The 14,384-nt window shown below is 31.7% G+C and overlaps 1 protein-coding gene across 6 annotated transcripts in view; it reads left to right on the top strand.

Annotated features, from left to right (window-relative positions):
* The window catches only part of LOC143240769 (uncharacterized), an 80,856-nt gene that overhangs the window by 7,186 nt on the left and 59,286 nt on the right, over positions 1-14,384 (top strand). For all 6 annotated transcript variants that reach the window (XM_076483771.1, XM_076483774.1, XM_076483772.1 and 3 more), the window contains exons 4-10: positions 21-99; positions 994-1,083; positions 1,994-2,114; positions 6,006-6,080; positions 6,224-6,368; positions 7,364-7,436; positions 10,120-10,249. In XM_076483771.1, coding sequence (XP_076339886.1) covers positions 21-99; positions 994-1,083; positions 1,994-2,114; positions 6,006-6,080; positions 6,224-6,368; positions 7,364-7,436; positions 10,120-10,249 — 713 coding nt within the window. The remainder of the gene's footprint in view (positions 1-20; positions 100-993; positions 1,084-1,993; positions 2,115-6,005; positions 6,081-6,223; positions 6,369-7,363; positions 7,437-10,119; positions 10,250-14,384) is intronic.

The raw sequence follows: 14,384 nt of genomic DNA, 5'->3' as shown, positions 1-14,384 counted from the left end.
CATAATACTTGTTTATCTAGCGATTCTTGAAATTCCTGATAATATTAAAGGATGCAAGTGCCTTCACATCTTTGAAGCAAGTGTAAACCCTCTTGGAAAGTAAGTTGTTTTTGTTTTTTTCCCTTTAGTTTATTGTTAGTAAATTTATTTGAAGTTCAATATAAGTTATAAATATTTATTTATTTCATAAAATTTACAGTTTCATACAAAGTGGTGGTAATGACTGTTATTCTCAATAAAATCATCCATTACTTCATTTTGTGTATGGTAAAATATATTTACAAGTATTAGAGTTTTTTTTTTTCTGTAATGATTGATTCCACCAATTACCTCTCTTTTTCCCTCCATCTCTGGGATTATTCAATTCCATTTTGGATTGTTCCTCCTGTATGAACATCAAAAAATATGATCAGTAGCTGTTTCTTCTAGTGACATCTTCTTTTATCATGTTGTAATCATCCCTCCCCTTGTTTGAACACACCTTAGTTTCATCCTTGCTACTTTTATCATAACTTAGGTAATTCTTTCTTTCAATTAGCTTCTCAATAAATGTTGCAGTGTCTAGAACCATGGATTGTAGTCCATGTTACTTGAGTTTCTAGTTCAAGCCCTTTTTCTGAAATATCTCTTTTAATACTCTCATGATTATCTCCTCTGGGGCTTTTCATTCATGAGGTGAGTTACTTCTCACCTAGTTTAACCCTTGATAAATCAAGTGAGTCATGTAGGTTATTTGAATTTTAACAGTTGTGTGTTTGGAGTATTATTTTCAGTTGAATATATTCCTTTTTTTTTTCTTTAACTTGTTTGCCATTATATATAGCTTAACAAAAACAAGTTATTTATCAGTTCAGCTTTAGTTTTGCCTAGTTGGTTTCAAACATGACACAATTATTAAAGACTTTCTCTTAACTGATTTGTACACCACACACATTCAAATGTACCAAAGAAATACATATTTAAAATAATGATTAAACTTCTCTTTATTTCCAGACTTCCTGAGGGACTAACTCAGCTGATTAACCTGGAAGAACTATATTTAAATGACACCTTTTTGGAATATCTTCCTGCCAACTTTGGAAGGTAAAAGGAGTTTATAGTTCAGTGGTCCAGTTAAAGAAAAAAATGCCATATTTTATTAGCTTGAGACAGTTGTTTCAAATACTAAAAATGTTTTTTATTAGCTGATTTTATAGAAAGTGGAATTTAATATAAAAACTATGGTAAAACCTCTGGTTTGGTCTTTAAGACTTTTAGTTGACATGGAATTAGTTGAGGTTTTTGTTTTGTTTTTGTGCATTACATGAGACAAGGTGAAGTGTGTTACTTGTTTACAGAATTTGATTAATTTCTGTATGGTGAAGCTCATTGGTTGGTTAAGAAATGTATATTGACTTTAAAAGGCTTAACACCAAACAGATTTGTTGGAGATTTTTTTAAGATTCAACAAGGAGTGAAATGCAGCTCTGGTTTTAATGATATGTACTTAATATTTAGGTAGCACAGAACTGGTTGTTTTCATTGGAAATTTAATTAACTCTTACCTGATATGTATGGAAGCGTTTGGTTATTTTTGTTGAAAGTGATTTATTGTAATTGTCATTACCATAAAACTGGCTAATGTTATTAAAAAATTTGGTTAAATTATAAATTGAATGGTTAGGGGTTGGTTTGTTTTAAAAATGTTTTGTTGCATTTTGGCCAGATTAAAGGTATGGAGATTCTTTCAGTGCAAGATTTACACATTTCACTATTAGTAAACAACTTTCTAGTGAAATGGCTTTGACTTCTGATTGGTTAATACAAAGATTATTTAATGTAAATGGTTTGTTTATGTCGCTCTTACACTATCTCAAACCAGGCTCATGATTTTGCACAGTCAGTGTGTAATGTGTAATTAAAAAGCATGGAATAAAACTATTATTCATTCCAAAGAAAGAAATATTTCTCTATATTAACAGTGTGGTACTTTATATTCTGTTTAATTTTACAGACTTGCCAAACTTAAAACGCTAGAACTTCGAGAGAATCGTCTAAAGATTCTACCAAAGTCTATGGCTCGAATGACTGAGCTGACAAGGCTTGACATTGGACAAAATTATTTTACTGATGTAGTAAGTAGTAACCTGACAAATGTAACTTCTTTGATTTAATTTCATAAATGATAACATTATTGTGCATATGATATAAAATAATCTGTTGATTTTGTCGTATTGTGAATAATTATGTTATCCATAGCAGTTTTAATAATTGTAAATTAGTTTTTCCAATAAAGTAATTGATTTTTGTTTTCTTAAAGGAATTTTTGTTTCCTTTAGAATATCAAAAATAAACTGACAGTAATTTTAAGACTTGAAAACTATACTGACAGAAAAGTTAATTTTAAAACTGTACTTACAAAACAGTACATTATGAGACTGCATTTATAAAACAGTACACTATAAGTCTACAATTACAAAACAGGTCAGTTTAAGACTATACAGGTCAAAACAGTACACTATAAGATTACAGTTACAAAACAGGTCGTTTAAGACTAATGACAAAACAGTACACTGAAAGTTTACATTTACAAAACAGTACACTATACTGTATAGTTACAAAACAGGTCAGTTTAAGACTTTACTGAAAAATAGTTTAGGCTAAGGTAACATTGACAAGACATTACAACTTAGACCATTCTAATAAGGTGAAACCTCTTAACCCGGCCACTACTGGCTAATGACTCTGTGTTGTTCTGCTATAGTATATTTTATTCCAACAATAAAACTAGTGGATAGAATTGTTTGAAACTTCATAAGAACTTTCATAAATGTACATAGTTTAAAAATATAAAGCTTGTTACTTTTGATAAATATATTTTTATTTGCATTATAATCTTTAATATCTTGGAAAATTACATCAAGGAATGGTATTTATAAGATGTGATTTATTCCACAATTTAACTTGTTATTTTTCAAGTTTTAGTACATTAGTTTAAAATCTTTAAAGACTTTTATCATCCATAAAATATTAATTTTGTCTATTTTTAATTTTTTTAATAATCCTGTATTCTCCTTACAAGCAAGTATACAAGACCAAAAATATCATTTGTGTAAACCTAAACAATAAATGAGTGTGTGAGTGTGTATATATATACATGTATATATACAATATTCATTTAAATTCTGATTTATAAATGTATTTATATTTAACTGCAACCACACTTGTTTATTGTGGTGGAACAAAACATGAGGTCAGCAACATGAGCTTTGTACATTTGCTGTAAACTATCATGCCTGTTGAGGGGTCACTTGTTCAGTCTAGCCCAGGGGCATTTGAACATTGCTGTAGATATGGTAATAAGAAAGCTGTTTGGTACTTGAATATTTCTTTACACTTTCAAACAAGTTTGTTTCAACACATGTAACTGTATGTTGTTTCTCTACACAGACTAAAATAATTGTCACTAGAAGTGAATATATGTAACAGTTTAACATATAGGTGGTTTGAATAACACTGCCTGACCATAGTTAAATGATACATCCTGTTACATTACCAAAGGATACAGACATTATAAACTACAAAGAAAATCACTTTACAGCAGTTAAAAGTTAGCTTCGGTCACATTCCTCTTATTATAGACAAGATTTATATTGGAATTTGAAATGTAAGTGTATCCACTCCAACTGTAAGAATAATAGTTTTCACTGTATTATTGAGATGAACGTGCTTAGTGTTTCATCACCAACATGTGGGTTTTATTGTTGTCACTTGTACACCAAGTTTTAAACCCTTTGTAAAATATCGAAATAGATTGTTTATGTATCAGTTACTGCTTTAATTGTAAAACAACAACTTGAAAATCAAAACCATGCTGAAAAAACAGTACACATTTTTTGTTTTGACCACTGTCTTTAAACTGTGTTCTGCACAAGTCACAAGGTTTTACTGAGTTACATTCAAAATGTTATGAAATTAACGTTATCACGTACAGTATAATTAAAGCTTTTATGTAAGGTTGAACTTCTTTCTTTCAAGAGAAATCTTTAGATAAAAATAAGTTTTAGTTTCATTATCATGTAATGCCCAAGTGATCACAGATTTTAAAAAAAGTTTTGTTTCCATTACTTTCATATGTTCATACTGAATCTACTGGTACAGCAGCTTCTTAGTTTAAATTATTTCAGGAAAACTTAGAGGTCACAAAAAGTTTCTTCACCCCTTGATGTGGTAACCATGCTCATCTTTTTATTTGGACATATTTCAAGCAACATAAACTTACTTGATTGACATGTTTATGACCAATAGGAAGACTTCATTTTGAACTACAGTCTTTTAACTGTTGTTTTAAAACTAGCATGTGGTATTCATACCAGTCATTGAAACAGCCAAAGTATTATATCCTGATTTTATATTCGGTAGCACTTAGCATTTTTTCTCACCTTTGTACACATTAGGTAGGTAGACAGTTAAATAGTATTGAGGCTTACTTTTACAATTCAGTTAATTATGTATTATTTATGTTTCAAAATTCATATTTGAAAGGCTTAATAATATTTTAATATAACTCATACTTTGCTAAGGTTTGTGAGAGTTAACTTATTACTTGATTCTTAAAACACCTTCTGGGAGGAGGCTGTTGGAATATTTTGAAGAAAAGTAGTAAGCTACAAAGGACAGGGAAGGAAAATAAACTAAATAGAAAGATAGAGGTTTGAAATTATTAATATTACTGAAATGTTTTTTTAATTATTTGATGAAGAATGAAATGACAGGTACGTATTTCTGTTTTTTTACTTTTATAAATTAATAATATGATAGAGAAAATATAAATAAGTGTTTAACTTTTAAACTCGATATTTGTTTAGGAGGTTATGCAGGTTATGTAAATGAAATCTGAAAACTGTAAGATAAAAAACATTATACTAAATGTACATTATCTTGTATTTAAATTACTCAGAATTCAAGTGCAGGTAGCTACATTAAATAAGTTTTAGTAGAAATAGTGAAATGAAATTTTGGGGAGTTATGTAACCTACTTCCAGTGTAAATATGTGGTTGTGAAAAGAATAAGATTGATCTAGCAAGACAGTACTCATGAAGATTGTGCTTACAACGTAGCACACTTTTAATATTGTGCTGATAACATGTTTGTTATAATTCTTTTCTGTAGAAGTTATCAAAAACTATTTTGTAAAATAATATTTGATTTAAAAAGTATTGTTTGCTCTGCATGCTTCCTTAAGAATCTGCTTCTCTTAGTATGACAGCTTTTACCACAAGGTTACTAGTAATCTCTGAGACACCTCACACCTGTCAGTGTACATTAAAGAACTAACTTCATCATTTACTGCACACTTATTTCCAGTTTTAACACTTTTGTGGCCAGAATCAACTGAAGTCAAGGGGACCTTGATCACTGTTAAATGCATAAATTGATGTTTCTTTACGACAACTAAAAAGGTTTTCTCTCTACTGTACTAATCAACAGTGTTTCGTTGATCTGGAAATGGTCAACATTTTACCATCACATATTGGAGAAATTTTTTCAACAAATTTTTCATATTTTACTTCTTGAAAATCTAAATTTCCATCAGTTGATATTGCTTTTAAGAAATTTTAATGTTAAATACCATTGGAAGTTTGATACAAGTTAGAAGAGTAATAAAAGAGGTCCTATTTAGGACACTTATGAAATGCTGCTGAAATCTAATGCAGTGAAAGAGGAATTTCTCTCTTACTTCTCAAACTAAGAAGTGTGAGCAAGAAAAACAACCTAATGTTATTTCACATTAAATACACATTTTAGAATAGTGGTTGTATTACACGTGACTGAATGTTGGCTAAGTTATCCCACATTCATGCCCTAATGGTAAAAGAAGTATTTTTGTACATATATTTGTAAATATGACACTTCAAACCAATTGGGAACTATTTCGTATAACAACTAGGCTTCTTCCTGTGATAGCATTCTTGTTTTTTAGTTTTGCTTTTTCGGATCTGACGTGTTGTTTTCTATATTTCAGCCAGATGTGGTTGGAAGTCTCAAAAAGCTAGTGGAATTCTGGTGTGACAGCAACAACATAACAACATTACCATCAGTGAGTTATGTTGGATATTTTACTTTTAAGTGTGTTTCTAAGAAGGTAATGAGTTGTTTTTTCTCACAAACACTATTTACTGTGAGGGAGAAGTCAGATAAAACTGAACTTATTCTATTCGTTGTTTGTAACATCTGTTGTAGTGTTTAGGAGACTTGAAAAGCTTAAGTTACTTAGATGCAAGTAGAAACCAGCTGAACAATCTCACTCCAGAATTGGGATGGTGCGTGAATCTCTCCGACATCACGTTATCCTCCAATAGGCTGAAGGAACTACCAGATACTTTTGGTAAGGATCTGGCTTAGATCTAATACCCCTTTATTCTGTAAATAATATTCATAGTGGACTCGTGCTGATGTACATCTAAGCTTACTTGGTGCACAACAGTATTTTGGATCACAACAACCATATAAAGTCTTCACCTGGGTTGTTCTTTAACTTCAGGAATTGAATGAAAACACCTGATTGTAGGTTTTAAACAGATTTGTGAATTTTTTTAATTAAAGAAATACTTTAATGATAGAGATTACATGTATAAACCATATATCCTTATTTTAGGATTTATTTACTTTTTAAACATTAACTACCTACCTATTTTTTGAGGACTGGTTTTTGCACTTTAATAGCCAGGTACAATTTAATGATTGGTATGCTCATACTGTGACTCAATTCATGACCTACTGCTAAATAAGTGGACCTAACCTTTTCTTTAAAACTGTGTCTGTCTTAGAAGAGTTTTGTCTTTATGTCGTGTTTGGGTTTCCTGTGTCAGCATTAAAGAAAATATATAGTTCTGATATTATCAGCCCTGTCACAGTTGTAAGGGTTGTTTTTGTAGAATGTTAATTTGACTTTTCTAATTGTGTTACCTTAAGTATCATTCTGCTAGAATGTGAATTTGCATGTGTGTGTAACTTGTGTAGAGAAATGCTTACAGTTTACATGCATATGTAACTTGTGTAGAAGAACGCTTACAGTTTGCATGCGTATGTATCTTGTGTAGAGGAATGCTTACAGTTTGTATGTGTATGTAACTTGTGTAGAGGAATACTTACAGTTTGTATGTGTATGTAACATGTGTAGAGGAATACTTACAGTTTGTATGTGTATGTAACTTGTGTAGAGGAATACTTACAGTTTGCTCTGTCTGTTTTATATCTTTCCTTGGGTAACAGAGTATAATTAAATATTATTTACTTCTTAAGCTAACAATAGTTATTACATTTCTTTCTGTCTAGTTTGGTATGCTTATCAATGAATTTTTTTACCTCTTGATATTTCAGGTAATTTAAAGAATGTCACCATTTTAAGGTTAGATGAAAACTGTCTTTCTGCATTGCCTGAAAATATTGGGAAGTAAGTTTTATTTTAGTAGTACACATTGAATTAATATATTATGTTACTGTAATAAATGGTGTTTTAAGATGTTGTTGATGTGTGTGTGTATAGTCTTTTTCATAAGTTCCTTTACATTGACCCTCAGTGTGGATTCCTGTACACGGTGAGGGGACCTCCCAGGGAAGGATCTGTTGTTTCAGTTTACCTCCTCTGGGATCTAAAAAATCCACCCGCGTGTTTGCCGTGCATGGCAACCGTGAAGGGGAGGAGAGGATCCTGGTGGTTGAAAGGTCCAACCCTAACACCACTTTGGTCTTGAATTCCTTGGAGTGGCCCCCCTTGGGTCAATTGGCTGGTCCACTTGGGCTAGGGTCAGCCAAGTACCAGTGTTTGATGTTCTGAACAAGTGTGGCGGACATTGTATCTGATGCTGGTGTTTGGGTATAGTGCTCATGAAACCCTGGCATTGCTGCAGTGTCCTTGTTTGGCATGTAGTGCATCCCTTCCCCAGTTCAGAGATTATACGTAGAGTCTCATGAACCTTCTTTGCACCTTCGTCGTTTGCAACTGTCTGTCATTACTATATGTTTCGAAATTTCATTCCTTACCAAATCATCCTACCTGGTTTTGTGTTTTCCTTCCTCGGTGGTCCATACTTTTTCAGAATAGACAATCTGCCACTGCTCATTTTGGCCTTTGTGTCCAGGTGCAGTTGGATGAGTTGGGTCTGTCCTTGGATAACATTGCAGATTCCACTGGTCAGCCCATTCCACCATGACTTCTTACTGTCCCCAAATGTGACCTATCTTTAAGTCATCTGAGAAAAGCAGACACTCCTGATTGGAAATACTGTCTGTAATTTGCTGAACATTTTTTGAACCATCCTTCCACTCCTATTTATACAGATGGTTCAAAATCAGGTGACTGTGTGGGCTCTACCATGGTTTGTTGTGGTTTAGTGGTTGTGTGCAGAATCCCCTCTACAGCTTCTGTGTTCACTGCTGAACTGTATGCCATTTCTCTTGCCCTGGATCACATTGAAGCTAAACAGTATTGAAACTGCACTATTTATACTGACTCGCTTAGATCTCTTCTGGCCCTGGAATTGCTTCACGTTAGTTTACACCCTGTTCTCACCGATATATTCAAAACCGACTGGCCCATTTCTCTTTAACATCTATTTCTATCCAGTTTTTCTGGATACTGGGCCATGGTGATATTCATGGGAACGAGCTCACAGACGACGCAGCTAAGTCTATCTGCTCTGACGCTATCACCACTGTGCCTGTCCCATACCTGGACTATAGTCCTGTATTCAAGGCTCGGCTCCGTGCCAGTTGGCAGTCAACTTGAAATGAGCAATGTGACAACAAGCTTTTCCAAATAAAACCCTATATTGGACTTTGGCTGTCTTGCTTTTGTAGGGATCGAAAGGAGGAAGTTTTTCTAACTAGACTACGCATTGGTCACAGTTTTTTAACTCATCATTTTCTTTCATCTGGAACTGATGCACCATTGTGAAGTTGCATGATACTCAGGTCACAGTATACCACATTTTACTTTCTTACCATTGTTATGACTTAATGAGAGCACCATTTTCACCATATTCTGTCCCAAGGTTTGTCCATAATGTCAGTGTTATTGGTGATGGGGACAGTGTCCACCTTGGAAATGTTTTTAGTTTTTTTAAAGGCCATCAATATTCTTAATGCCATTTAAGTTTTTAATTTGTACATTAGACCTTTTTTAATGAGATCCCCTTTTAAGTCCATCGAGTTTGATTTGAAATTAGAAAATGGCCATAAAGTCAAATAACATGAAACTAAGACTGGAAAGGCCCACTTCAGGTGACTAACACTGCTGTTTAAACTACCCATTCGTCATCTTGGCGAGTTATTATTAAAATTTTGTTACAAGTCTTTTAAAATTTTTATTACTTTCCATGTTTTCTTAATTTATTCTCAGAAAGAAAAGGTAAAAAGCAAGTTTGAAAATAAAACTAAAATTTACAACAATTTTTGCTATTGTTATCATGATATTCTTATAAATTATAAATAGAGATTCAAGGAAATATAATAATTTTGATGATGAGTGGAGGTCAAGTCAGTCATAATGCCCAGTGTTTTGGGCTTGCTGTTAGTCATTTTTTTTTTTTCAAGAAATAAATATGTTTTAATTCAGATCTTGGTATTAATTACTGTCATGATAGCTTCGTAATCAACTGTTGTTTCTATACACAGACAAGTTCACTGATAAGTTTGTAGAACCCTGTAAGCTGCTGTGACTGATACTTTAATTTTAATTGGCCCAGACACTAATGCAGCATTTTTTAAAACTATATTGTAGCATGTGGACATCAAATATTTGTAACTGTAAAATTAATGCTTTAATAAATGTTATTAATGTTGTGTAATTTCCACCTATTCATGTGTGTGTGTGTGTATATATATATTTACGTGAATAAAATATATAAAAGGAATGAAACAAAGCTGTTTACCTAGAAAACTTTATCGACAGATATTATTTTTTGTCATAATAATTTCTTTTTTTTCATTATATTTGAGAATAATTATTAACCCTTGTTTTTAAACTTTGGTATTTCACTCGTGTAACTGTAGGTTATTTAATATTTTTCTTTATACTAATGTGGTTCCTTGAAACATATCTTGAAAAATATTGAAAATTATTTTCTCCAACTCAGCCTTTCCAAACTTGAGGAGTTAATATTAAGTTACAATGATCTGAAATCATTACCTGCAAGTATTGGACGTGTAACGAATCTACACACGCTTATAGCTGATGATAACCTAATAGAGATGCTTCCATCCGAGGTAAGATTCCTCACCTTATTGAAATAGTGTGAGTTATTTCTCTGAATTTGTTGATTTGAATATAAAGGGTTTGGGTGTTGTGTGGTTGTTAGTGTACTGGACTGTGGACTTGTAGGTGTATGGTTTTCGTCCTGATGACACAGAACTGTACTTCACACTCTGGGACGTTGGAAGAATTCTAACATTAATGATTAAATTCTACTATTTGATAGGAGTAGCCTAAAAGTAGGTGGTTAGTGTGTTAACTTGCTGTCTTCACTCTACTCCATCAGTTCAAAATTAGGGATGACAAGTGTAGACAGATCTTGTGTGAATGTTTAAAACAAACAACAATAAAAGTAGTGTCACTGTTTTTATAGATCTCTGTATAAAATATTATAATTATAATAAAAAGTTACATTATTAATATTACTGACAAATATTTAATTTAGACCTATGGCTCTCACCTAATCTCTCTACCCTTAAGGGCACTTGAGCTTTCTAAAGTTGGTTCAAGATGGTAATTATATAGTTTCCTTGCTATTAGTCTTCATAAAGAGATTAAAAATAAAATTTCAGGTTTCATTTGTGTAATCTCTAAAGTGTTCTGAATACATTTCAAATGTTTGTTTTCAGTAAAACTGTTTTATCTGTTATTTTCTACCTTAACTCAGTATGACTTCAAATGTAGTGTGAAACTACATTTTGTTATCCTGAGTAGTTTTAAACTAGTAACAGTATACATCAATTTATAATTAACTTATATTGTTTTATTTCCCATTGAACCATGTCTTAACTAGTTGCTCCATTATAAGTTGTAATTCAAGTAGGGAATGTGCAGCTCAGGTTAGGCTATGGAGTTATGTTACCCACAAGCTACTCTTAGCTGCTTACATGTGTGTGTATATGTGTTTCATGGACTATTTTTATTATACTATTGCTTATTTTAATTGATTAACCTAAAAAGATCTGTACTTTTGCATTTTAATTAATTTTATAATAATGAATAAAGGATAAACATAAAAAACAAGAAATAAAGTACTAACTGTAGTATTCTTTTTTGCTGCCAACTGTTGATGACACTTAACCCCTACTTTTTTATATTAATGGTACTAGTGCATATGGTTTTATTTTAGTCAATAATACACTAAAGAACATACACTAGTAACATGTAGAAAGCAAGCAATTTCATCTAACAATCACAGTTTCTCTGGCTTTCTAAATATGCAACAAAATCTGTTACAAATTCGTCCAAGCTGTTGTGATTTCCATTGGAATCAAAGTTGTGTTATAAGTGAAAAGTGACACTTATCCATTCAGAATACAATATGTCATTTGATAGATAAAAACCATGACTTTTTATTAATTATAGATAATATGTAATTAAGTGTAAGAGAGAACTATTTACAAATTCTGAAAGTGAGGACATGACAGGTAGGTGTGCAAGAGAGATCTGATTTTCTGTTTGATAGCTCTTACCACGCAAAAATGAAGGCTATAAAAATTATGGTTTATCTGAGCAATAACAATTTTATAATAAATAATTTACATTTAACTTTATACTTAAAGAGGGATGATGAATAAAACAGACAAGAGAGAAGATACCCAGAGAAAATGTGTGACACTAATTCAGGAGTTTTTAAAATATTACCTCATAAAGTTAAGAACTTAAAACTTACATGCTGTTAAAATATGAATTATTAGCTAAGATTGTATGTTATGCTAATTGGTATAAAGTGAACAGTAGTTAAATGAAGTTTTGAATATAAGACACTAAAATCTTGTGTCATGTGCATTAAAGGATAACCAAGGTAAGAGGGTTAAATAAAAAAGATGCTTTATTTGGAAATTTTTTAAACTTACACTTATTAATGACAGAGCTGCTTTCAGACACAACAGGACTGGATGATCTTTTACAAGATTATCTTTAGCTCATTCAGTGGGAAAAAAGGTCTTGAGAACAGTAGCACAGTGGTGTGTCTGTGGACTTACACTGCTAAAAACTGTGTTGATACCCTTGGTGGGCAGAGCATAGATAGCCCATTGTGTAGCTTTGTGCTTAATTCCAAATCAAACTTAAGAATTACTGCTTTGAACTTTAATGCAAAACAAAATAACTCATAACTTCCACAAATTGAAAATTAAAAAGTTGTATAGTTGGTCGTGAACATTTTCAAAAACCTTTCCTTTGCCAGTGCAAGCTGTGCATAAAAAGTATGCTTTGTTTTATCTATACAAATGGACCATTCTTGTATCAGTGGTTACTGTGCTGGACTTTGGTGTGTCCCTTATTTCTGTTGAGAAATATTCTGTATTTTGGGTCCAAGGGTGCTTAGTTAGCAATTCTTGCTATTCGGCCATAATTATCCTTCAGTTGGGGCATTTGCTGGTTTCCTTCCCCTCTGTCCTGTCATTACAAGAATTTGAACGGCTGACTCGAGTAGCTTTGCACAATATTGATCACACAATAACAAATTATGATTGTGTCAGCAAACATCCTTTTCTCATTCATAAATTAGTGAAAAACTGATGAACTACTTTGTTAATACTTTCAATGATAGCTGTTAACTGTATATTATTACTATAATTTAGCCTGCTGAGACTTGTGTAACATAATAACAATATTTGTTGGGACACACATAATACAGTAGCAATGTTTGTTGGGACATACATAACACAACAATAAAAATGCATGCTGGAACACACATAATCTAACGATGTCTGTTGGGACACACATAACACAACAACAAAGCCTGCTGGGACACACGTAACCCAATAACAATACCTACTGAAACACACATTCCATATTCAAATTTCATAAACAATGCTCAGGAAACTTTTCAAAAAATGCATAACACGTTTCTTTTGTACTTTAGGTCACATATGCATACCTATCTTTTATCTTAAGAATACAAATATAAAACAAAAAGAGATCATACTAAAAGAAAAATTAAAACATCTGTATATTTACAAGACATGAAAAACATAATCTAAATTTAGAATAGTAGAAAGAAAAAGAAAAATTTGTATGAGGAGTAGAAGAAACATGGTGAAATTAAAACTAGAATATAGGATTGTCTCACAAAGTAATACAAAGTAGAAGAAACATGGTGAAATTAAAACTAGAATATAGGATTGTCTCACAAAGTAATACAAAGTAGAAGAAACATGGTGAAATTAAAACTAGAATATAGGATTGTCTCACAAAGTAATACAAAGTAGAAGAAACATGGTGAAATTAAAACTAGAATATAGGATTGTCTCACAAAGTAATACAAAGTAGAAGAAACATGGTGAAATTAAAACTAGAATATAGGATTGTCTCACAAAGTAATACAAAGTAGAAGAAACATGGTGAAATTAAAACTAGAATATAGGATTGTCTCACAAAGTAATACAAAGTAGAAGAAACATGGTGAAATTAAAACTAGAATATAGGATTGTCTCACAAAGTAATACAAAGTAGAAGAAACATGGTGAAATTAAAACTAGAATATAGGATTGTCTCACAAAGTAATACAAAGTAGAAGAAACATGGTGAAATTAAAACTAGAATATAGGATTGTCTCACAAAGTAATACAAAGTAGAAGAAACATGGTGAAATTAAAACTAGAATATAGGATTGTCTCACAAAGTAATACAAAGTAGAAGAAACATGGTGAAATTAAAACTAGAATATAGGATTGTCTCACAAAGTAATACAAAGTAGAAGAAACATGGTGAAATTAAAACTAGAATATAGGATTGTCTCACAAAGTAATACAAAGTAGAAGAAACATGGTGAAATTAAAACTAGAATATAGGATTGTCTCACAAAGTAATACAAAGTAGAAGAAACATGGTGAAATTAAAACTAGAATATAGGATTGTCTCACAAAGTAATACAAAGTAGAAGAAACATGGTGAAATTAAAACTAGAATATAGGATTGTCTCACAAAGTAATACAAAGTAGAAGAAACATGGTGAAATTAAAACTAGAATATAGGATTGTCTCACAAAGTAATACAAAGTAGAAGAAACATGGTGAAATTAAAACTAGAATATAGGATTGTCTCACAAAGTAATACAAAGTAGAAGAAACATGGTGAAATTAAAACTAGAATATAGGATTGTCTCACAAAGTAATACAAAGTAGAAGAAACATGGTGAAATTA

The sequence above is a fragment of the Tachypleus tridentatus genome, chromosome 13 (assembly GCF_004210375.1).
Source record: "Tachypleus tridentatus isolate NWPU-2018 chromosome 13, ASM421037v1, whole genome shotgun sequence".
Classification (NCBI taxonomy): Eukaryota; Metazoa; Arthropoda; class Merostomata; order Xiphosura; family Limulidae; genus Tachypleus; species Tachypleus tridentatus.
The sequence above is the reverse complement of the archived record's forward strand: the minus strand, read 5'-3'. Positions and strand labels throughout refer to the sequence as shown.